The sequence below is a fragment of the Gymnoscopelus microlampas genome (assembly GCF_963454915.1).
Source record: "Gymnoscopelus microlampas genome assembly, chromosome: 3".
In the NCBI taxonomy this organism is placed as follows: domain Eukaryota; kingdom Metazoa; phylum Chordata; class Actinopteri; order Myctophiformes; family Myctophidae; genus Gymnoscopelus; species Gymnoscopelus microlampas.
The window spans coordinates 27,002,831-27,028,500 of record NC_139940.1 but is presented as its reverse complement, the minus strand read 5'-3'; the positions used below and the strand labels follow the sequence as shown (position 1 = coordinate 27,028,500).

The window sequence follows — 25,670 nt, the reverse complement described above, 5'->3', positions numbered from 1 at the left end:
CATCACAGGTGTACAAGAGACCATGGGGCACATTAATATATAGTTGCTGGGTGATAACTATGTTTTTTGAATTGTCTATGATTTTTTGAAAAATTACATTGAAATGGATGGGATTCTGTAATATTTCAATAATGTATTATGAATAATTGCAGCTGTAAAACATATTGATAATCATCACAGGTGTACAAGAGACCTAGGGGCACATTAATATATAGTTGTTGGGTGATAACTATGTTCTTTGAAGTTTTTATTATTTTTTGGAAAATTACATTGAAAAGGATGGGATTCTGTAATATTTCAATATTTTATTATTAATAATTGCTACTCTAAAACATATTGGTAATCATCAGAGGTGTACAGGAGACCATGGGGCACATTAATATATAGTTGTTGGGTGATAACTATGTTCTTTGAAGTTTTTATGATTTTTTGAAAAAATAAATTGAAATGGATGGGATTCTGTAATATCTCAATAATGTATTATTCATAATTGCTGCTGTAAAACATATTGATAATCATCACAGGTGTACAGGAGACCATGGGGCACATTAATATATAGTTGTTGGGTGATAACTATGTTTCTTGATTTTTTTAATGATTTTTTGAAAAATTACATTGAAATGGATGGGATTCTGTAATATTTCAATATTTTATTAGTAATAATTGCTACAGTAAAACATATTTATAATCATCCATGGTTTGCAGGAGACCATGGGGCACTTAGTCGTTGTGTGATAACTATGTTTTTCTGAATGATTTTCCTAAAATGTACATTGAAATAGATGGGATTCTGTAATATTTCAATATTTTATTATTAATAATCGGTGCAGTAAAACATATTGGTAATAATTACATATTGTAAAGGAGACACTTGGGCACAATAATATTTAGTTGCTGGTTGATAACTCTGTTTTTAGAATTTTCTATGATTTTCCAAAAATTACATTGAATTTGATGGGATTCTGTAATATTTCAATATTTTATTATTAATAATCGGTACAGTAAAATATATTGGTAATATTCACATATTGTAAAGGACACACATGGGCACAATAACATTTAGTTGCAGGGTGATAATTGGTAATATTCACATATTGTAAAGGACACACATGGGCACAATAACATTTAGTTGCAGGGTGATAACTCTGTTTTTAGATTTTTTTATGATTTTCCAAAAAATGACATTGAACTGTACTGGATTCTGTAATATTTCAATATTTTATTATTAATAATTTGTGCAGTAAAACATTTCGGTAATAATTACAGACGAGAACATTAGACACAAACAATGTTTTTAGATTGTTTTATTACATTTTTACATGTATATATTGAAGTAACTGGGATTTACGATTTCATTGAACGCACCATCAGTTCGCCTAATCGTAAAAAGTCACGTAGCTGTGCAATCATTTTTGAAGCACGGCTAGTGCGACTGAATCTTTCTGAAGAGCGGCCAGCGTGACTGCAGTAATATTATGGAGGATGATGTGTAGTAGAGAATGCCGGGAAAAGAGCCGGTGACGAGAATGTCATCCCTCCAATCCCGAGGTTGGCATGCATGGCATCCAGGGCGACAACTTTGCACACCAACACACACATACAGACCACCCCGTTCTACCGTGATGGTGCACCTACCTCTTCTGCCCTGTCTTTACTAAGAATTCCTTTTATTTGAGGCCGTTGTTCTCTCCCAGCCTCCACCACTACAATAGTACACTGATCATTTTCAATACAGCAGTGCGTGGTCGGGCCCAATCAGCTAATAGAAACATCAGGTGTGTGTGTGTGTGTGTGTGTGTGTGTGTGTGTGTGTGTGTGTGTGTGTGTGTGCGTGTGCGCGTGGGTGGGTGAGACACCAGTTAATGGAGACATACTACCCTGCACAAACTGATTTACTGCTGGGGAGGATACTGAGAGAAGATGGAGGGAATGAGTGTGCATGAGTAGTTCCATTTATATGCTTCTCTGTAGGGGTGCAACAGCTAATCGATAATAAACTATTAACAAATATATTGATAGTTTAATCAAATAATTGATTAATAATCGATCCCTATTTTTAGTTATTATAAGCGACAAGCTTCAAACATTTTTACAGTAGTAAAAACTCATCACCGCATAGATCTATGTTGAAACTGTTTGCACGACACCATTGTGCAACAAAGTATAAAATAACGGTTACCGTTGAATTGATTTGTTGATATATAAATAAATAAAATGTATCAAAATTAACTTCTCGATTATTTGATTAATCAAACAATCCATATAATCGCTTAGAAAATAATGAATAATTGAAGCCCTATTTATTTGACTCAAATCTGTCGCTGGTTGTCATTGGTGGCTTATAAGCTGGACTGAACACTTTGATTGTGAAGGGCCAGTGGCTACAGTGACTGATACAGTACATCTCAAATTTCACCTTAAAAAGTGGCACATTGAAGCTGATGGAATGTTGGTATGAATTCTGGACTGTTCACATTTGTGGAATATTCTCGCTGTATCCAGCCTAGTAGGAGTCTTTGTCAATTTGAAGTATGTTACAGTGATTTCTTTTTATGGCCCAATTGTTAATAATTTAATGAAGCATCATTTATTCATGTTACATTTATTAAAATAAAATAAAAGAAGCATTGCAGATATTAAATAGATTCGCTTTGGAATCCAGCTACAAGTTAAATACCATAGCCTCAGGGGCAGAAAAGGATAGTGGAGAAGTCATGCGTTAGGTTAGTTGAAAATATGAACTGTTAGGTGTTCACGGCTAACATGTGTTGCTGTAGGCTAGTTTGTATAGTTGTGGGTTCATTGATGTCTCTATTATATAGATGGATATATTATATGACTCAAAATGGTGGAACAATTTGTAGGGTTCTGCTTAGTCCATGTGAAAGTCTGTCCAGTGATGACGAGCTCATTTAACTTAACTTGAATTCAATAATCTTATGGAGGGTGTCATTATTTGACACAGTTCACACTTTACAATTAATTGTGTTTATTACTAAAAGCTAGTGGGGCTGGATGATATTGACAATTATCGGCATTGCAGGTAATGTCAACTATCAACCAATTGTGTATTCCTAGAAGCTGTGCATTTAACTTTTCTCTTGCACATATCATTAGGGTCAAGTTCTTATGGATTCAGAAAAGCTATTCAATAGTCAAAGCACATTTATAATGGAAGAGAATCATTAATCCTGAGACTAACTTAGGCCCAACCTTAGCACTAGTCTACCAGTTTGCCTTGTGAATAATTCTCCTTTTTAGACAATGATTTAGACCAGCAAGAAAACCCACTTCCAATTTCTGGAGTGTGAACAAATGTACCTTCGGCTCCAAATTTACATTCTAGTTTTTTAGCTGTCTTAATCAGAGCGGCTTACAATAAGGGTCAAACCACATTGTAAATATGTACATTTTTGAATGATTAGATAGATAGACCTTTATTAATCCCAGCCATGAGGGAAATTCAGTTGTCATAGCAGCACCGCAGTAGGAAACAAAGGACAGATACAGATAGGAGTAGAGATACATGTCAGATTCAATAGTAAAAAAATATAAGAAAGGAATAAACTGGTAATAATGAACAGGAAGTAGAAATAAGATCAAAAAAGGAGATTTCAGGTCTGACCCAGTGGGACTTACATGATATACAGTACACACACACACACACACACACACACACACACACACACACACACACACACACACACACACACACACACACACACACACACACACACACACACACACACACACAGAGTGTGTTGGCCACACAGTGGGAGAATGGATAAATAAATATGGACAGTTGGTCTATAGCGAGTATAATGATGAATAATATACAATCTATCCACAGTAAAAAGTACAGCAGTTTGCCTTAGCAAGCTTCTAATTACGATACCAGTGAATATCCCATTACTTCATGAGAAAAAAACACCAGTCATGAGTATGTAGTACTATGTATGCTAAATATGTGAGCCAGGGAGAAAAGATAGACAAGGCGATATTTCTGTATGTGTGTGTATATATAGACTTAGTTACCAAAACTATGACACATGCCATGGTGCATTCTAACTTCCATAGATAATTGAAACCGTAATAGAGAGCCATAGTGTTGTATTTTCAGGTTCAGACTTAGCAGTGAGCACTACTAATAAAGTCCTTTTACGTATAAAAACAAACATTGTGTGTCAATAATTGTCCCATTTATTTTAGGGGCTTGCTCACAATTGTATACTTAGGCCTACTGTAGATGACAAGTACCTAGGTCTTTCTGGTTTCTACCCTTTAAGAGAGAGTTGTCCATGCTCACCTATAATGACTGGCCTGCCTGAAACCACAATTACACAAGTTCTTACACTGAAGAACAGTATTCTCTTTAATAGGGTTCTACCCCAAAATTCCTCTCTCCATGTTTGGTGACAGTCCCAAACCTCGCTCTGCTGATGATGAAGGCTTTGAATTCAGTCCAAGCCTTTCTCTGTAACTAAGCTAGTTGTTTGCCAATTGACAGAGTTAATTTGGGGAGTCAAGGACACAGTTTTTGCATTTAACCCCTGCCAAAGCCATATGTTCCTCAGCCAGTGTTGTGTCCGCCGCTGTAAAGCTATATTCAGAAATGGAGATGGGCATGGCTACTGTAGAGGCTGTTTTTTCAATGAGAGTTTTGTTTGGCTTTTCAAAACGGACCCAAAACATAAACTTTGTTTCTGTCCCTTTGACTTTCTCTCTGTTTCTCCCTGTTTCTGTCTTTCCAGCTTACCTCCTCTGTTTTGCTTGTTTGTCTTCCTCTTTTCTTTTCATACTGGTTATGTGCCTAGATTGTGTGGGACTGCAATTACAATTCTATTGCTATAGAAATGTAACCTCTCTCCCCCCCACCCCCTATCTCTCTCTATCCTCTCTATCTGTCTCCATCTCTAGCTCCAGGCTCAGAAGGTACGCCTGGCCAGGAATCAGGGTCCTTACTATGGGGGCTCCCTACCTAACGTCAACCAGATTGGAAGGAACCCCCAGGAATTCCAGGTGAATTAAGAGGGACATGTGAAGCATTTATGATTTATTAGACATTATACAATAAATTGATAAATGAAAGATAAATAATTATTTTCATAAGATCTGGGTATCTGGATCATATTGTATGCATGTGCTTTACCACATCCTGTCACTTATACTGTATGTTCCTTGAATTCAGTTGTTGCCGCTCGTTTTTTTTGTGTGTTGTGGATGTTGTTAATGTCGTTCGTACACACTTCTCTCTGTCTCTCTCTCCTTGTCCATCTCCTTCCCACCGGATCTCGGTCACCTCTCCTCCCTCATCACCCCTGTCTCTCTGTCCCGCCACTCTGTTCCGTCGTCTCTCAGGGTTCCTTCCACTCCACTCTGGAGTCCAGTCGTGCCACGCGGCACCACGGCCTGGTTGAGCGGGTTCAGAGGGACCGACGTTTCATCTCTCCGGTCCGCCCCTACAGGAACAGACCAGTATCCTTCAGACAAAGCACTAGCTTAACTCTAGCCTTGGATTTTTTTTTAACCATGAAGACAGTATTTGCTGCTCATCAGAGATGAAGAGGCAGTAATATTGCAATCTCTCTGGATAGTTCATTACATTCTGACAAACTTGGACAAAAAAACAAGAATGTTAAAAGCCAGCACCACTGCTATCCAATGCTAAAACCATTCATTATCAAACAAACAGTTTGTTACGTCTCATGCTTCACAATTCACACACATGTGAGGTTTCAGTTCATTGGTCCCTCAAGAACATCCTTTGGTCATGACCCCTAAAAACGTAACAAACGTTCCATGACAGCACTCTGTTGCTCAGTAACAAAGGCCTTCACATGAAAATAGCATGGTGATGTTGAGAAACCTATGACACCGCCTTTTTTACTTTAGATTTAGAAATGACACTGTTATCTCATCTGAAGTAATAACACTGTAGGAAGCCAAAACATCAGGCATTATTGCTGTCCAAACCCATATGCGGTTTGCTGTAGGTTATTTTTATGTTTTATTTGGCAAGGTGAGGTTTGCTGTTATGTCATCTTTGTTGTTACTCGGGCAATTATGTGTATGTTGAAGTCATGACTGAGTGCACAGCTTTTTAAGTTTAAGCACTTTTGTCTGTAGGGTTTACCAGAGTTGGAGATTGTTTTTTTTTTTTTACTGTTTCCCCCATTTCTTTAAATTTTGTCATTACTGCGGTCCCTGTGGATGATGACCCCCCCCATTGTCAACTCTTTGTGCCTCCTCCAATACACATGGAGTTGCCAGCCACTTTTTTTCACCTGTTGGCGAGGAGTTTTACCCGGAAAGCGTAACACACTGGGAGGACCGGGGATAATTCTAACCCGTACTGGATCCGGTGTTCATTCAATGCTAAATCACCATGGTATTCAAATTAGCCATGTGTGTCAGTCACTTCCCGCTCCCCCCGCCGCAACTGAGTAATCACAGACAGGCTGCGGCGTGCGCTCTGCTCTGTGTTACAGACAGAGAACAACTTCGGCGACTTTATACCGTCCGTCCCCGCAGATAATGACCATAAACATGCTCCACAGATGACGTTCCAACTTGCATCTTCCCGTTGGCTTTTGTTTGTGTTTCACCTCGCTAAAAAACCTCCATGGTGTTCAGCAGCAGTGCAGCACGCTTGAGATTGGCTGCATTTCAATGGGCTGTTAACGTTAAACGTGGCTTATTTAATATGCGAGAACAGACCATATGGATTTTGCAGCGTAATTACAACGCATATGTCTCATTTTAAAACCGAAGGTTTAAGACAGAGTTTAATATAATAATAATAATAATAATAACAAAAAGCTGGTCCATACGGGTCCATCCATTTCAAATGGACCGACCGAGAACCGTGGCAATTGGAACTGATCCAACCCGTGCCCGAGACACAAATCAATTTTTTGGCCCCGGTTCCGGGCTTGGGTCTTCGGTTCCGGGCGGACCCGTGCTACCCTCTAGTTCACGCTATCTCACCCAGTTCCCCTCGCCGCTAAACAGACACCCGACCAACCAGCTTTCCACTGCCATTTGCGTTTGTTGGAGTGCCTGGCTAAGCCTGAGGCACCGCAGCCATGAAACAAACCCTGACCTTTGCAGTGGTAGCCAACTCACTTTCTAATGATGATGAGGTGCCTTATGTGAGATAATCTATAAACTACATTTTATTTCACTGCAGCAAATTATTTGGCCCAGCGACCTTTTTGTTTTTTCCTTGACCAGTTCTCTCTCCAGGTGGACAGTTCTCCGTATAACTCTGCCTACCTGTCCCCGCCCCCTGACCCCAGCTGGAGAAGGTAATGAACTGGACCCCTCGCTGCTTTGTTTGTAGAGTCATGGCTGTCTGTTCGGATGCCTGTTTGTTATTCTAAGTGCATCTTCTTTGATACTGCTGAGCCTTGTGAAACCTTCGCAAATCCTGAACAGCAATGTGTTGAGTTTCACACAAGTAATCAGAAAGAAACATTACCATGTGCAGGTGAGTTAAACAAACACCAAGGGACTCAGGAATCATGTCGCTCTGGATAAGAGCGTCTGTTAAATGCCTAAATTTTAATCTTTCCTGAAGAGAAAGAAATAAGCTAAATGAACACAAAACACTAATCCAATGTTTGTACATTGTGTCTTGATGGCTGGAGTGTGCAGAAAAACATATGGCACTGGCTTTGCTATTATTGGAAATTCAATTTAAAAGTTTACACATTAATTATAAAAAGTATAAAGAAAAAAAGCTTAGTAAAAACATTATTAGCTTAAAAAACAATGTGTTATAAAAACATCTGCCTTCAAAGGAAACGGAACTAATTTAAAATAAATCAAGATGACAACAAAAACAATTTCATTGGATGACAAATGCATTCACTGTCACTAATGTATGCATTGTAAATTGTTTTCTCAGACATAGGGTTGGCAAAAATGTTCTTTTACTTATACCACACTGTTTAGGTGATGTAATAATGTTCTTGGGTTTCACAAGGGCTTTTCATGAAGTTTAAGTTGAAGTGCTACATCTTCTCTTCATCTGGCTGTCCAAGCATTAAGTTCCGTCTGCATACTAACCATCTGAGAACTAACAAGACATCTAGTTTACTTTAGCCGGCGTCTCCAAACTTCAGTTGCCTTTTGAAGGAGTCTCGGCTCATTTGAACGCCTCTTCCCTTCCTCCTACTGGGAATACCACATACTACTATACTTTCCCGTGGCATTTTCTTGCATTTCTGGAATGTTCTAATCCTTTTCCCCCCTGCCTGCCTTCTTCCTTGTCATCTTGTGATGCTAACAAAATGACAACACCCCCCATCCCCAGAGAGAGATACTGGCTTTGGAACGTAGTTGCATAACATGCACAACACGCTACAGATAAGCATAAAACTGAATCTTATACTTATAGCTCGCTATCTTTCTATAGAGTGGTATTTTGTGTCTTTCTTCTTTAACCACATACAACTTAGCATCCCTATTCTGGGCATGTGATAGTAGGCATTGGAACATTCGTAGAAAATTGGCAAACATTCAGTGACAATAGTAGATCTCCCAGTTCACAATGGATCACTTTGCAACGCGTTGTGAGCTTGTAGGCTATTTTCGGCAAGGATATTTGGTGTAGAGAGAAAAATGGTGGGGACGCAGTATGTTTATACTTGGTCCCCACCATTTTCTCGCTACATCAACGCCCTGTTGGAGCCTGTTCAGTAAAGTATAGGGTTTAAATGGTTAACAGCCAGCACACTCCACTTGGGGGGAAATGCTCTTAATTAATCAGTGGAAATGGAATTGAGAGAGAGCTGGTGTTTTGCGGACATGTATCGGGCCATGTCAGCAGGTTTGTCAGTTCCATCAAGATCAGCATTGGGTGTTTTGCAGTTGAGGTGGGGAGCTAATATTTTAGCAACCTCAGACAATTTACAGATGAGAGCCAATGATCCGCCATGCTAAGGTTTCAGTGGATTTATATAGATTTCAGTTAAAGAAGCCCTGCTAACACGAGGGTCGGGACAACCTGCAGATCCATGTTTTGCACATGTTTTCATAAACACAAAACCAAAACATTCTCGTTGTCATAGAAAAAACTGCTATTGCCAGTAAGTATATATATATATATATATATATATATATATATATATATATATATATATATATATATATATATATATATATATATATTTTTTTTTTTAATATCTTATTTCCCCATTGACAGCCATTCAGGTATGAAATAATCTAAATGGTATAAGGGTCATGAAACTAGGAATGAATTGCATAATTATTCTAAATAGATCTTAGACATATAACCCTAAAATCCTCAGCCTCAATGTTCTTTTCTAGGCTGTTGCCTACATCTACAAGAAAGCATCTATCTTCTCTGTTCCTCTCGTTTTGGTACTGTATGCCAGACTCCCTCTTCCTTCCTCCTCCTTTCGTCTTTCACTCTTTTTGCGTGCGGTTGCTTTCAAAGCCTACTCTCTGTCCTATTTTATTTTATCCCAGCTATTTTTCTTCTTCGTGGTGGAAAAATAACAGACATTTTGTTTGTCAATCATGAAAGGAATTGGTCCGGCAACTTCCCTGGGGACAAAAGCCAGTTGTTTCGTCTCCCTACCACTGCACTTAACAGGTGAATCCATTTTCCCTCGCTCTCGCTCTCTCTCGCTCTCTCTTGCTCTCTCTTGCTCTCTCTCTCTGTCTCTCTGTCTCTCTCTCTCTCTCTCTCTCTCTCTAGCTCTCTCTCTCTCTCTCTAGCTCTCTCTCTCTCTTGGTCTTTTATCTGTTGTCTTTCTCTCTCCTCCCTCGTTCACATGGCTGACAATCTGGCTTACTGCTTTCTCTCAGGTTGCGATGGGACTCTTTGATATCAAGTGAACATGAACAGGCAATAAAGTTGTTGTTGTGTGTGTGTATTATTTTATTTTCGAACTGATCATTTTGCAGTGAGGAAGTTTTGTTTGTTTCTTCAGTGACCTCAATGGTTGGGACAGCAGTGATGTTTCCCATCTAATTTCATATATTTCAGACTGCACTGTGACCTTTAAAGTTCTTTGCTGATTCTTCCCTCCTGAATTCAATCCATTGCCCTTTTAATTTCTCTTCATTTTCTCACTTAATTCATTCAAATTATATGCGGCGACATACAGTTTGTCCCGCTTTAATCATTTTTACTGTACGTGCATTTCACTCTCCTTTAGTCTCTCCTGTCATGCCATTATTATTTTCTATTTCTCTGTGCCCAGTCTCCTTGTGGGTTAATTTCAGCCATTTAACCAGTTCCCAGGTTTTGGATAAGAATTTGCTAATGTGACAAATGAAATGTGAGGTCTTGATTGATATTTGAAGGAATACATAAGGTATTATGACGTGAATGGCGACATTTCATGCTGGGTCTTTGTAGTAATCTACAAGCTGATGCTTCAGTTCTTTAGTTAGTTTTTAAATTAAAAACTAAACTCGGGCAATACCGACCACTGATCCAGCCTCCCAGTCCGGGAGGCAATGGACACATTTTCTTTTTTTTATTGCCATTCTATGCTTTTCCTTCATAAGAAACGTCTCACAGCTTCCTTTACCTTAAAATACATACTGCACATGATGCTTGATATAAGCTATGCCTTACTGTATCCTGATATGAGATCTGATATGATATCTTAAGGTGAATCTCTCTAATGGCTTTTCCTATTTTGAGTATTGGAACTCTGGTATTCCTCCACTATTACATTACATTACATTACAGTCATTTAGCAGACGCTTTTATCCAAAGCGACTTACAATAAGTCGCTTTGTAAGAAGAAATCATTTAGTAAGAAGAAAAAAATCTGACCAACTCAAGCATCCTCCTAGTCTTTTTCTATTATATAGCATTATGTCGAGGTGTCCCTGAGCAAGACACTGAACCCCTAAAGGCTCCCCGTGCAGCTCTGAATAGGATGGGTCAAATGGCAGAGAAGTAATTTCCCCACTGGGATCACTACTATACCCTTACGTGCGCCTCCCCTGATATTTCTGTCTCTCTCTCTTTCTAACCCTTAAAACTGTGTGTCTGCCTACAGGACCAACTCTGACTCCGCCCTTCACACTAGTGTGATGAACCCTCCAATCGGAGACCCCTTCAGCACAGGAGGACACACCCTCACCCACCAGAACGCCAGACGCACCGGTGAGTCACAGATAATGGTTTATGATATCTCTTTGTGATGCTCACTGTAGAAAAACATTACATCTTTCCATACCGTGCTTATTCTTGGAGTAATTTCTTTTGTGACATTAAAAAAAGCTATTGAAAGCAATTTTAAGGAAATTTTAATAGGTGAAAAACGATAATGGTTTGATTCTGATGTTGTAGATGTATCATTATAAGTTATGACACTTGATATGTTGTGTATGACTGTATGTTATTATGTCCTTCTAGGTCAGGGTGAAGGAGAAGGACGAAGGAGTATGTTTTTTTCAAACGCAAACATACATAGACTTAATTAAACAAGAATTGCACATGGATGCTTTTTAAAAAAAAGGGCTAATCTTCTACTGTTTATACCCTAGTGTTTCCATATCCGGTGCCCCCCATTGAAGAGAATGTGTTGGATGAAGGCAAGCTACTCAAACCCTGGGACACCAAAAAGGTAGAGGATTCCAAAGCATTCAACTACAGCCTCTATCATAACGTTGACAACTCCCTTTCCTCTTAAGACAGGGGTCTTCAACGTTTTTCAGCCCAAGGACCCCTTAGCTGAGAGAGAGATGAATAATACTTTGTAAACTTCACCTTAGGCTTGGTACTTGCTCTACTCTTTTTTTCCCCTGTACACCAAGCTTCTCTGCCAAAAATAGCCGTTCACAGCTAGATCGTCTATTTTCAGCCAATGTTCCCTCCAGAATAGGGATTCAAGTGGTTAATGTAAAAATACAAAAATAAAGTCCCTATCACACAAAAAAGACCCCCTGCAGTATCTCTGAGGACCCCTTAGGAGTCCCGGACCCCCCTGTTGAAGACCCCTCTAAGAATACATCTATTACACAAATAATATCACATGCATGACGTATAATAATAAATAATAATAAACTCTATTTGTATAGCACCTTTCATGACATGAAATGCAGCGCAAAGTGCTTTACAGAGCAAGAATACAGTTACAGTTACAACCAATTTAACAATGTATAGTTCATGCCAGGGCTAATGTTTGTGTTTTTCTTCTTTAACCCATTAAGACCTGAGGCCGATACTACAAAATCTGTCTTCTAAATCCTAACAAATTTTCTGAAAAACGTATGATGTTATATCAGTGGTTCTCAAACTTTTTCATGTCAAGGACCCCCAAATGTATATGTATTTAGACATCTCAAAATTGTTGTTCCAGGGACGCCCAGAAGCAAAGATTTAGTTAAAAATGTATATATTCAAAGATGTGCACAATTTAAAAAGATAGCAGATCTTCAAGCTCATAGCGCGGCACTAAGTGACACGCTATGAGCTATAAATAGCCAAAGTATAAAATGACCGTGGACAAGAGAAAAGGGAAAAGCATTATTGCATTTAAGGAGCAAACCAGTAATCACTGTTTTCCCCTCTGTAGTTGCCCCTGCTGTCATCTCGACCCAAGTCCTGTGAAGTCCCTGGCATAAAGTAAGTCTGTCACTGCTGAACAAGGTGCTGTTGTATCATGATTCATGACACATGTTCTTAGACCAATCTTGGTCACTGAACTCAGACTTTGCTTACAGTTAGGGTTACATTTGTGACGCACAAATGTGGGTGTGGCCTAAGGTTTGATTAGACCATTAAAGCGATGTGGTAGAATTTTGGATTGTATAGTAGTTACCTGGGTGTGATATAAGTCCAAATATTGGCGATAATCTTTGTTGTTTTTGTGCTATGTGAGCGAGGAACCAGAAATATCAATTCCTTTCATTCTAATTGTATGGCTGCAGGTCTCAAAATATATATTTTTTGGGCCAATTATTCCCCCTTTTCTCCCAATTTAGTTTTTTTTTTTTCCTGATTTCCCCATACACTTGTGTAATCTTGTCTCTGCTGACCCCTGCTGGTTGTCTTGTTTCGGACTGGTTGGTCCAAGGGACCGCAGTGAAACCACGTGCCTCCTCCGATATACATGGAATCGCCTGCCGCTTCTTTTCACCTGCCAGTGAGGAACTTCACCAAAAGGACATAAAGTGTGTGGCGGGACGTCCTCTTTCTCATAGTTAAACACCTGTGCTGACAGGTGTCCTTGACCAACCCGTATAAGTCCAGTGACAAAGAATGCCCTCACCGGGAATTCCCTCCCGCAAACACGGCCAATTACCAGATGCAATGCGGAGGATTCTAACCCATAGCCCTGCCCCTCAAAATCACATACTTAGACCTGTGTGCTGATGGTAATTTTATGGCAAATCATACAAAAGTTACATATCCCTCGTTCTTATTTCTACAGATTCTTAGTTTTTTTATATTTTTTTTTATCTTAATGCTCTACCCATTTTCTAGCTTATCCACCACTCCACCACAATACAGTATATTCCTTACCACAAATAATCTGGAACCTTTGATTTAATTGATCAACTGAATATGCAAATTACTGATGAAATACTCAATTCAAAGTTATTCACCGCACACTGATCTTAAATTGGGAGTTAAAGTTGACTATTTGTACAAGATATTGACCCATGCAGCCAGGCTAAGCAAGGTATTCCAGACATCCCTCGCCACAGTAACATCCATGTCCAATGAGCCTCCCGGGGGATATCGAAGCGTTCCTAGGCCAGATGAGATATATAATCCCTTGAGTGTGTCCTGGGTCTACCCCGGGGTCTCCTACTAGTTGGACTGCCCAGAAAACCTCGAAGGTAAGGCATCCTTATCAGATGCCCGAACCACCTAAGCTGGCACCTTTCAAAGCCCCCCCCCCCCCTGATGTCTGAGTTTATCACCCCATCTCTGAGGCTGACCCCAGCCACCCTTCAGTGGAAAATGATTTGGCCGCTTGTATCAGCTCTTTCTTGACTGTTTCATGTAGGGTCTGTGAATAAAATACATCATTCCTGATGAATTATGCTCTCTAGTGAAAAATCCTCTAATGAGGCCCTGCTACGGTCTCTGGTTCAATGTTTGTCTGTCCCACTCACTCTCTCTCTCTCTCCTGCTCCTTTTATTTGTGACTAATGATATGGAAACTGATCTGGGAGCAGTACAGCACTCCCAGAGCTTAATGCCCGTTCTTTGGTGTCTTTTTGTTGATACGTGTGTGTACATTTGTGTTCATGACATGTGCCTTGTATTGCATACATTCATCCGCACATGTGCTCTAGCTTGAAAGTCCAGTGTGCTGCTAACTCCTACTCTTCTCTGATCTACCCTTTTCTGTCATATTTCATGTTATTTTCTCTCTCTGTGCCCCCCCCCCCCCTCTATTTCACCTTCATTGTCTCATGCCCACCAGCATTTCCCCCCTCCTCCCTTGCTTATGAATGGATGCCTTGTCTCTCACGTTGCATCTCTCCCTCTGTCTTTATCACATTTTCCCTGAGTCAGGGGAGTGATTAAAAGGACTCTGGGGGGGGTAACTTTTTGTAATTGTTATCAGACCTTTGGGCTGATACGGCAGCAGCTGACCAATTAGCGCAAGTTAAAATGCTGCCATAACCGGAACCATCACGGCAAGCAACCTTACTGCGGGAGGAACTCGGCATAAGGTTTAAGGCTATGATCCAAATACCATTTTTTCCATCCTAGTGTCCCTTACTCAGGTTGTTTCCTTGTGCCTTAGTCCCTCCCCCGAGGAAGGAGACATGGATGACATGTGAGGGCAGAGGATTCGATGGCGTTCAACTTGATAAATCGGAAAGCTCCTCATTTACTGAAGTGTCATTACTTGTAACGGATTGCTCAGATGTTCTATTGTATTGAATGGTATATTATTGTATAGTATGCACTATGGCTACGCTAATTCATTATTTGTATTTATTTCCTTCCACAGAACATAACAGAGATGTGAAAATGAAATGTGAAATATGCTTAGGAATTAAGCTGTCTAATATGCATGCTCCTCAATCTTCTGATGCGCTGGTCCAATTGAGTACAGATTCAAAAGAAGTAGATGTACATTTCTGTACCCCATAGTGTCACTGTCTACTATTGTACGTCAGAGCTGAGCCCAGTTACACATAGATCCTCCCATGCACAACAAACTGCAGGGACTGTGTAAATAAAGATAAAAGAAACCATTATTGAATTGAATTGTTTATGAGGGAGGGTGCAATTTGTGAAAAATAATGGAGGAATACGGAGAAGGAGTAGGCATTAAACAGAGGTGCTGAAATACAATAAACCTCTAATAGTCTACTGTACGACAAAAACTGGTGAGTTCTAATAACAAACTGAAAAACTCGTCAGTTGAAGATTTCATTCATTTGGCAGAGATATAGAAAATAAATAGTAACTGTAAATTATATCAGTATCTCTGTTCCAGTTTAATCAAGTGGGACATTTTCACGCTATTTTATGAGACCATTGATGCACACGCATGATGGACACGCAGTCGATGCACACATTGAAAAAAAGAGTAAAGCATTGCCCTTTTGACCATTCATCAATCAACATTTACAATTAACATGTTTACGTTATTAGAAAACGAACAGATCAAACGTTTTGTCGGCTGAATTTTCACTCCTCTTCCTCCAGCATCTTCCCCTCCCCGGAACAGCCGTCCACGCCTGCCCATGGCGTGCCCTCGGCCCTCAACACAGGTGGCTCTCTGCCTGACCTGTCCAGCCTGCACTTCCCTTCTCCTTTGCCCACACCGCTTGACCAGGATGAGCCAGGTTACCTGTCATCATCCCTAAGCGGTGGAAGTAGCACGGGCAACCTGGCCTCCACCCTTACCCAGCTGGGGATCAATGCAGCCAGTGGTCATGGGGCCAACAGCAACTTCCACCACCACGCACCTGGTAGGCTGAGGAGACTGTGTTTATAGTGTGTAGTTAAGCTAGACTTGCCCTGATAAAATAATATTATTTAGTTCACATTCATAGGAACAGCAGTATATTGCAATTTGCTCTCAATCTGCATGAAGTTTTACTTAGGCAGAACTAAGAAAAAGGGGAGAGTCAGACCTTTGTTAGTCCCTCGGGGGAAATTCAGTTTCAGCTTCACCCAGTTGATGGCTCAGGGATGGGGGGCGGGTTTAAGTTTCTAATGGTTTAATGGTGCTCAGCGACACTTCGAATCGGTAACCTTCTGCTTACTGTACGGCTTTTCAACCCACTCAGCTATGGCCGCCCCCTAATTATGCAATCAGCGAATGTCTTGCACGTGAAGCAGAGCTTAAAAGGTGCAGTTAAGTGGTAGGATTTTGCAACAGTAACAGTCACAGGACACCCCCTTCCTTAAAGCAATATTTTCCCATGGCTGAATTTAGGGCTTGATATCCAGTTACCACTGTATCCGATACATATATAAATGAAGGCTGGAAAGCAAGAAATGGTAACATAATCTTGATTCATATTTGATCAGCACTGCCTAGTTTGTTGGATTGACCGGACTTTCACGAGCCAGCTATGTTGGACCTCATTTGCATGCAACACCCCCTTCCTTAAAGCAATATTTTCCCATGGCTGAATTTAGGGCTTGATATCCAGTTACCACTGTATCCAATACATATATAAATGTAAGCTTGAAAGAAAGAAATAGTAACATAATCTTGATTCATATTTGATCAGCACAGCCTAGTTTGTTGGATTGACCTCATTTGCATGAAGTTGAATTCAACCAACTTCATGCTCCAAACATGAGAGCGCCTAAGGCTTGCGTGCTGAGCCCTCTCCTCTACTCCCTTTACACACTTGACTGTGTGGCTTGGCTACGCACAGCTCCCAACGCCATCATCAAGTATGCCTAGGACATGATGGTGATGAGCCTGATCGTCTAAACAAAACCGCCTACAAGGACGATGTGTGATCACTGACAGTGGTGTCATGAGAACCACCTCACACTCAACATCAAGAAGACCGTGGAGCTGATCTACTATAGGAAACGCTAGGGCTGTAGCAGTATGGCATTTTTATTACTGTGGTAAAAAAAAAGCTACAGTATGTGTCGGGGCGGTTCGCTTAGTTACCTAAACATCTATAGGATGCTTGTCCCTGGCCGACCTGGTTGCGTTGATGTAGCTTTTGCAAATTCACATTTTGGGAGGTTCAAGGTGAGAGAAGCCTCTTGCAAACCCTGAACAGGATTTCCACATGAGATTGCAATCAGTGGACTACCACATCATCAAGATATGACTTACCTTTGATTTGCTTCTCCAGACAGCACCCTCCACATTAGGCATTGAAAGGTGGCTGAGGCATTGCACTTACCAATGACTGTCAAGTCTCTGGTAACAAATGCAGGACAGTGGGCACTTGCCAGTAGCCCTTGAGCAAGTCTAGCTTTGTGACATAGTCATAGTGAGCAGCTCTAACCCCATCTATGATCTTCTACACACAAGGTTTAGGAAACTAATCTGGTGTGGTAACACTGTTTACTTTCCTGAAATCAGTACAAAAGCGTTGTGTCCCATCAGACTTTGACACTAATAAACACGGGGAGCTCCAGGAGCAGGAACTAGGAACAGCAAGGTTCTTACGCGTTGTGTAAGCTTGTAGATCAGCTATTTCTGCTTTTTTAATATTTGAAAATGTGTGACAATTTCAACATGGAAACGATTATGACGATTATGCAAAAATAATTACGATTATCTCAAATAATTGCGATTTAAACGATTATGTAATGATTGTGACAGGCCTGTATATCAGTGCGTCATAACAGTGCATTCAACACCTGGGACAGAGCACAGCAAAATGTGCATTGTGGTATTGCGGTGGCTATTTTCAAATGACACAGATGCCAATTAGCCTAATATAGAGTTGCAAGGAGCTCGACTCTTGCCAAGAATAGAATTGATGGAATGGAGGTTCCGCGTCACATTTGATTTCTTCCTGTAGAGTAATTATTTTGACTGCTTAATCTAGAGGCAACATTTTGATTTCTTGATCCTCTCTGCACGTCTTCAGGCCCCGTCTCCTTGGCTCCAGTTACTGCCATCTTCACCGCAACTATCCTTTAGCCTACCTGTAGTAATGCTGCACTTAACACTTAATGTACAAATGTCCGTGCAAAACTGACCCGTGTAAATTGCTTGCAAGTTGCACTTGTCATATCTCCTACCCTTATTTGCACAATCCTCCCTCAAATGCGATGATCAAATATGATGATGACATGCAAGGTGTGCTTAAGATGACAAGCAACCTTGTCCAGGACAGTGTGTCAGTTTTATGCATGTGCCTAGATGCAGAATTTTAAATGAGGCGCACAGTGCATTCTAAATCTGCCTTTTATAAGAGTGCCAGGATTGCAGCTTGAGAGTTTAACCAACAATGTCCCTGGTTTGATTACGGCTGGAGACCTGTGTTGTAGGGTTGCTCGATGGAGCAATCCTATTGTACACTCTCAGAGTTATATTATGAATGATTAATGATTTACTGTAGATTGTGTAGATTGGGGTCTCACAGATGAAATTTGTAAAATAGGGGTCCGTGGCCTAATGTATATCAAACTGGGGGTCCTTGAAATTACAGTTAAACTGTAATTTATAGTTAAACTATAGAATGTAGTTTATTAACATACCGTAAATAATATTACATAATGTAAACATTAGTTAGCATTTTATAAATCATTAATTAAAAACAAACCACAAAGGACTATGTAATCATCCATCGTGATGTTTGTATGTCACATGAGAAGACATCGCCCAACCCTTGTGTTGTATATCTTTCCCCATCTCTGCCCTTGATCAATTTCCTGTCTCTCTAACACTCCGTCCTGTCTAAATAAGAAGCAAACAAGACAGGGGGCCCTATTTTGGGTGTCTTAAATCCACGTTTTAGGTGATAATTAGGTCATAGCGCCAATCCCTATTATGCAAGGTGTGCTGAGCGCAAACACGTAATAAGACTTGCCAGCATATTTTACGCATGGGGGAGTGTTCATATGTTAATTAACTCATTCACTGCCAGACTTATTTCAAGCTTTGTGGTCCCTCTGCCAGGATTTTGTGATTATCTTACCTTTTCAAGTAGTCACAGAATATTTATCTCCAGTATGTTTGATCACCTGATGGTTGCTAATCACTGAGGTGATTCAGGTGTGGTTTCACAAATGTCAACAAGGTCATTGTGACCTTTTGACATGTGTTGTTTGAAAATGGCATGTGACGTGTTGTTTGAAAATGGCATGTCTCACTCAAAAATACATTGTTTTTCACAGGAAAAGTGTGATTTTCTTTTTCCCCGTTTTTTTTTTAACATTGAAGTGAATGGAGCACCAACTTTTTGAATAGCGTTTTTGAACGAAGCCACACAACATTAAATGCTAGTAATGTTGCGCTGGAGAGCTCCTCTTCCCAGCGCCGAGAATAAGCGTTTCAGCTCTCGCCGCCTAGCATTTTCAGGCGGAGCACTCGGTTCGCTTCCAGCTGAAAATAGTTCAACTTTTGGAGAGGAGCGCTGCTCATCAATGTCACGTTTGATCCTCCTGGCTGTGTCTGACAACCTGGTCATTTAGGTCATTGAATTGTTACCACAACCATGAGAACGTTTACTGTTGTTTTAGTTAGGCTGTTTGTGTTCATAACGCAGATAACATGTAATTTGAGCACTGCAACGGTTGATAGGTTCGAACGTTGCACTCATCAATTAACACTGTCTTTTTTACCCAGAACCCGTCCTATTGGGCATTGGAATGTGCATGTTATTTTTGTTTCTATATCCAAGAGATTCACTGAAAAAAATATGTTTATTTTATATAATATATTTTCAACTATTATACTAATCAACTATAGACTACACCGACTTTCAATCTTTTCATTAGTTTTACTTTCCCTTCGCCAGGCACTCAAGGTTTTCATGGCCGGAGGTGTTTCTGTTTCATCACGTCATGCAGATTGGCATGAACTGTTATTGGTCTACTTTTGAGGAGACGGACATACATATAGACAAACCCTGTTCTGTATGGCTTGACTGCAGGCCTAAGCGTTAAAGTTACTCCGGATGACCTATAGGCATGATGGACTAGTGATTAGAAATATTGTCCTATAACTTGACAGGTCAAATGTAAAGATGTACTAGACTACTAGTAAGTCATAACTGCGTTCACAACACTGAGCAAATGATCTTCTTCTTTGGATCTTTGGTAGTTATACAGAAAACTAAATTTGCCACCTTTTTAACCCTTTAAGACCTGAAGCAGATTCTACGCGTCTCCTAAATCAATCTTTTTCATGTCAAGGACCCCCAAAACTATATGTTTTTGGCCGCGGACCCCCTCAAAATATTTTGTTCCAGGGACCCCCAGAAGCAAAGATTTGAGTTAAAAATGTTCGCTTTAAAAATATATTATGTTCAAAGATTTGCACACATTTTCATGATTTTTCAAAAATAGCAGATATACAAGCTCGTAGCGCGGCACCGAGTAGATCTGCTATTTTTAAATAGCCTAAAGTGTAAAATAATGCTTTTTAGCTCAAATCTAAAAATGACACAGTTCCAGGTATTAATGGGTTAAAATGATGCCTTTGAATTTGTACTCTGAGGAGAAGCACACAAGTTGTTCTGAAGTAAAATGGTAAAAGACAGGTCAGGAGATGAAGTATGTGGGTGCAAAAGTCAGATGAAAATAAAATGGAGATTTGTTTCTGGGGTGGAGCATGAAGTTTAGATTCAGAAAAGGAGATTAGTGGGTTTTTTGACGGAGTGGAAGTGCTATCGGAAAATGTCGTCGCCCCTCATCTATTCAGAGGTGACTAGGCCAACCGCAGGCAGGAAGCTGCCCCTCAGCCACAGAAAAACTGCTACAAACCTCAGGCTGCATGTAGGAATGTTAACATGACACTGTAGGCAGGCACCTTTCCCTTTATGTATCCGTGTCTGCTTTTCTTGGTTTACCTCTAAGCCCAGTGTTGTAAATGTGGAATGTGCAGAAGAGAGAGGGAGGTGTGGAGGAGAGAAGTGAGAATAAAGGAAAGGAAGTGAGTCAGTGGGTCAAGTAAATGAAAGAAGAAAGGCTTATTGGGGGACAGAGGCAAGGTTTTCACCTGATGCTATCGACAGGCAGGGGAAGAACCTTGCTAAGATCTTGAAAACAGCTAGACTTGTTCTTTGGGAGCTGAACCCAGGGGGTAGATTTCCCTTCATACACAGCCTATTTTTAACCTCAAGCAAGAGAGACAGACTCTTTATATATAGTGTTGCTGGCAACATAATAAAGACACATGCATGTTTGGCCTGCAACACACTTCACTAATGCACACCTCCTAGGCAAGACATTTATTTTTGTGAAGAGTTCTGTACCAACTTGAGATATGTACTAAACTATACTAAAGAAATCTCACATCTACTCTTAAAAATGGCAGATATTGTTACATTAAAACAATTCACTGTACTTTTTAGGAAGTTTATTTTATTTTATTATTCAGATAGGAGTGTAGAGAGACAGGAAACTGAATTGAACTGGGGACGTTGCAACTATGTGGTCGGCCAGCTACCCATGACCCCATTGTACGAGTGTGATGTTTTTCTGAACTTCAGATGTTAACTATGAGAGTGGTGCTTTGCAAACATCAACCACAGGACATTCAGTGAAAATACTACAAACGCACAATGTGTGTCGCAACGTGATGCGTTGTGGGCTTGTAGATAGGCTACTTTCACCAAAGAGATTTGATGTTGAGGAAAAAAAGGAGGGGGCCATACAGTATGGACGTCTGGGAAACCCCGGTCAAGAAAGTATATAGGATTTAAGTGGTTCAAATGTGAAATCACAACTGATTTTAGTGATGTACACTCTCACCTTTGCATTCCATTAGGATATTAATTATTGTCAGTTTAGACAGAAGTTGTATATCTATGTATTTACTGATTCTGTACTTACCTGTTGTTCTCTTCTGTCATCTCCCCAGGTCTCCTGGCATCACTTCAGGGCACACTCAGCAATCCATCCCTACAGTCATCGCTAAGCAACCCCAACATCCAATCATCACTCAGCAGCCACTCCTTCCCCAATTCCCTGAGCTCCACCTCCCTGCACTCGTCGCTCAGCAACCCCTCCCTGCAGTCCTCCCTTAGCTCTTCCCCGTCCTTGCCTTCCTCTCTCAGCAATCAGTCCCTTCATTCCTCCCTTAGTACCTCCTCACTGAGTGGTCAGTCACTGCAGTCGGTAGCCAGTAGTAAGCCCAGCTACAGCAGTGGAGTGGGGGGGTCCAGTTCCTGCTCCTCCTCCTACTCGTCGTTGCTCAGTGGGCAGGGGCAGTCGTCGCTCAGCACGTCACCCAGGAGACGGGCCCAGCTCTCCCCGTTGATCCTGCCCATGGGAGGGGAATCTCGGAGGCACCACTCAAAGCAGTTCTCCCCCACCATCTCTCCCACCTTGTCCTCCATAACACAGGTACTGAGTGATGGAGTACATAACAAAACTGTAGTATCCAAACTGTGTACTTACTGCTACTTGGTGTAAGTCATTGCTCCTGTAGGCTGAATTTAAAATGGACTAGTAGGCCATGTTTTTTTTTAAATATATATATACTGTATATTTAAAGTACAAGGATGTACGTACTGTTCCCTGGTTTGATTAAATACACAGCAAATATAATCAATAACTTGCAGGATAAAATACTACACCTGTGGTGTAGATTGACCAATCTCGGGTATGCAAATGTAATCCATGGAGATATAATGACTATTGACATTTATTGGTTAACATGCTGCCTGACATGCCAATCGACTATTCTTCACCTACATTGCTCTCCCCTTTCTTCAGGGTGTGCCTCTGGACACCAGTAAACTGCCTCTGGACCAGAGACTGCCACCATATCCGTTCAGTCAGTCACACCAGCACCAAGTGGGCCCCCACCAACCCCACCAGCAGCAGCCCGGCATGACCAGCTCCCAGGCTGGCCAGCAGCACACGCCAGTGAGCCAGCACCACCACCAACAGCTGCACCGACTCCAGCAGCCCCGGGCCAACTCGCAGCAACAGCAGCAGCAGCAGCAGCAGCAGCAGCAACAGCAGCAACAGCAGCAGCAACAACAACAACAACAGCAACAGCAGCAGCAGCAGCAGTCCCAGGCTATGCAACACCTGCACCTTCAGAACCTCCGCAACGCCCACAACCAGCACATGCAACAGCACTTGGGCACGGTAAAGTCACCGGCTTGACACTCCATTAAGTTACTAGCATGTCTTCAATAGAAATGTCATTTTGGGGGTCTGTTTTGTGTGTGGTGTTATTTGTCTCAGTGATGAACATTTTCTACTGTGAGCCTCAGTAAAATACTGCTATAACGCAACACACATCTCTTAAAAGCAGATGCTTAGTCTGTACTGCACACCTTGGTCAATACATTTGATTATATCAAGCTAATAGATTGCTTTCTATTTATAGCAACAGAGGCTGACGGCACCACATGGCACACCAGTCAACGTGTCCCAGATCAAAAGTGAGAGTTCCTTGGACCAAAGTGGGCAGAACTCTCAGTGCCAGGTTAAACAGGAGCAACAACAACAAGGAGACCAGCTGCAGAGACTCAGTGGCCTCTCTCAACTCCAGCAGATCAGCCACTCCCTCGCTACAGACCTGGGATTTTATAATGTGAGTGTTGGCCCTTTAATCAGGATAAGATTAATAAGAAGTACTGATTCCTGGTTTATTTTAGGTATCATGGTGGCAGCCTAAAGTCTGTTTTATGCTCGTAAGACAAGTGTCTGTTGACAGTGTTGGCCGTCAAAAGTTATGGACTTTTGACTTTACTGACACTCACATTTTTGGCATTACAACATTTGTCTATATGGAACCCACCGCTCAAAAATGAATGCTGCAGGGTCAAATTATTGGCTTAGGAATGCGACAAAAACAAAAAAATCTGGGTGAACTACTCCATTAAAGGCCAATGTTGCCGGCCGTGCTTCAACTTGTCTCGAGAAACATTTGAAAGTGAATGGGCATTGAAAGTCCTAACCCTGCAGTCCACAATACGCTGTCTGTTGAGCTACTGAGGAGGACTACAGGTGTTTGTGGTAATAAACCCTGGCCATTAACCAGGGTTTAGCCACCTGTCTTTCCTCTGCCTGCTGTTGCTGCTTTTAGTGGTTGAGCAAAGATAACCTCATCTCAACCAGACAACATTCTAAGCAGCAAGGCTTAGGTCTGTAATTGTTGTTATTGCTACGCTGTGCTTCTGTGACTGGGATTGGGGATGAAATGATCGTCTGAGTTTGTAGGCTCATTCTTAGGTCATTTGTGAAGGTGGCAGACCTGGGCAGCATACACACTTGAAACATTAGTTTGTTGTTGTGTCTGAGAAGTCTTTGTGGTAGACCTCTGATATATTAAAGGGCAACCTCAAGCACATGTATACTGTATATACACCTAAGTAGGGAAACACTGAATTAAATATCGTGGGAGAGTAAAAGTTGTTTGTAGAGAAGTACTGTAGAGTACATTAAAATTAAGACTATGTCCACAGCATTCCTCTTACCAAATCATTCTTGTGCCATCAATGGCTCCTTATAGGAGCTCTTCACTTTTTTTCAACTTTGGCTTCATATTATTTCATATTGACTCACTGATGCTCATTATAAGATGGCACCATTTCCATGTACAATGACAGTTAAGAAACCTGCTTACCAATGATATCATTGGAAGGCAGGTTTGGTCATGTCTAGTCTGGGAGGCATTGCCTCGGAGTTTGGACAGCGGGGGCGCGGCCACTGCGTTGTGATTCAAATCAACAGCCAATGAAGAAAAGGGGCGGGATCCACATGCCGTGGGTGTTGCATCTACATAGGATCGACGGGAAGCAATTTCCCCTTGAGAAATTGCGGCCGCCATTGTTGTGTACTGCTGTTTGCCTCTCGTCGGACTTTTTAGACAAGTTGCACAGCTCCAGACCGGTAAGAGGCGTGTCCGCTCAGATTCAGAGCGTAAATTACATCCCGCCCACACATCCCTGGGCTCTGGCCCAGAAGTTCCTCGCAGAGCCGGCGAAAACTTCTGGGAACTCAGATTAGGTCATGTCAAACAAGATTTCAAGCTTTTCTTTTTATTGATGCAAGAACAATGGCTTCTATTTCAGCATACTAACTTTATAGGAAGAGAAAGACTGTAGTTTCTGTTAGTTTGAAATATCTTTTGATGATACAATATCATTATAGTCAGGTTTCTGAACTGTCCTGCATTGTCGTGTAACCAAGGTGATGTCTGTTGTTGTCTTGACTCGCTGTGGCTTGAGTGCGTTCAAAAGTTTTAGTTATTTCCAACACGACACAACAGCTTGGAAAAGGTAGTCCATGGCAGCAGGGACTCTTCTTGTAAGAGTAAATATTACACTTTTAAATCCTTATGCAGAGATTAAAACAAACAAAGAATGCTGACGGTTTTATTCCCGGAAAGTGATGTTTTTCTTTATGATATTCCCTCCCCCTCCACACGGCAATGCAAACCGGCGTTTAAAAAAACCTTCCCTGTGGCTGGTGTAAAAACAAAATACAGTTTTCTGGAGACAAAACGCGTTCGCGTGTGTGTAACCCCCAAACGCATGCATAGAAAAATATATGTTTGAAAAAAGAATACGTGTGGACGTGGACG

General features: G+C 41.0%; 1 protein-coding gene across 5 annotated transcripts in view; it reads left to right on the top strand.

The window, feature by feature from the left end:
- Nucleotides 1–25,670, top strand: part of LOC311042734 (CREB-regulated transcription coactivator 2) — a 58,911-nt gene that overhangs the window by 22,962 nt on the left and 10,279 nt on the right. Inside the window, exons 2-13 of one of the 5 annotated variants that reach the window (XM_084053688.1) lie at nucleotides 4,918–5,019; nucleotides 5,359–5,475; nucleotides 7,246–7,307; nucleotides 9,554–9,622; nucleotides 11,049–11,155; nucleotides 11,408–11,434; nucleotides 11,539–11,618; nucleotides 12,570–12,619; nucleotides 15,674–15,939; nucleotides 21,987–22,471; nucleotides 22,844–23,224; nucleotides 23,475–23,675. In XM_084053688.1, coding sequence (XP_083909814.1) covers nucleotides 4,918–5,019; nucleotides 5,359–5,475; nucleotides 7,246–7,307; nucleotides 9,554–9,622; nucleotides 11,049–11,155; nucleotides 11,408–11,434; nucleotides 11,539–11,618; nucleotides 12,570–12,619; nucleotides 15,674–15,939; nucleotides 21,987–22,471; nucleotides 22,844–23,224; nucleotides 23,475–23,675 — 1,947 coding nt within the window. Of the gene's footprint in view, nucleotides 1–4,917; nucleotides 5,020–5,358; nucleotides 5,476–7,245; nucleotides 7,308–9,553; nucleotides 9,623–11,048; nucleotides 11,156–11,407; nucleotides 11,435–11,538; nucleotides 11,619–12,569; nucleotides 12,620–15,673; nucleotides 15,940–21,986; nucleotides 22,472–22,843; nucleotides 23,225–23,468; nucleotides 23,676–25,670 lie in introns of all 5 variants that reach the window. The other 4 variants (XM_084053687.1, XM_084053689.1, XM_084053690.1 and 1 more) reach the window with 4 other exon arrangements.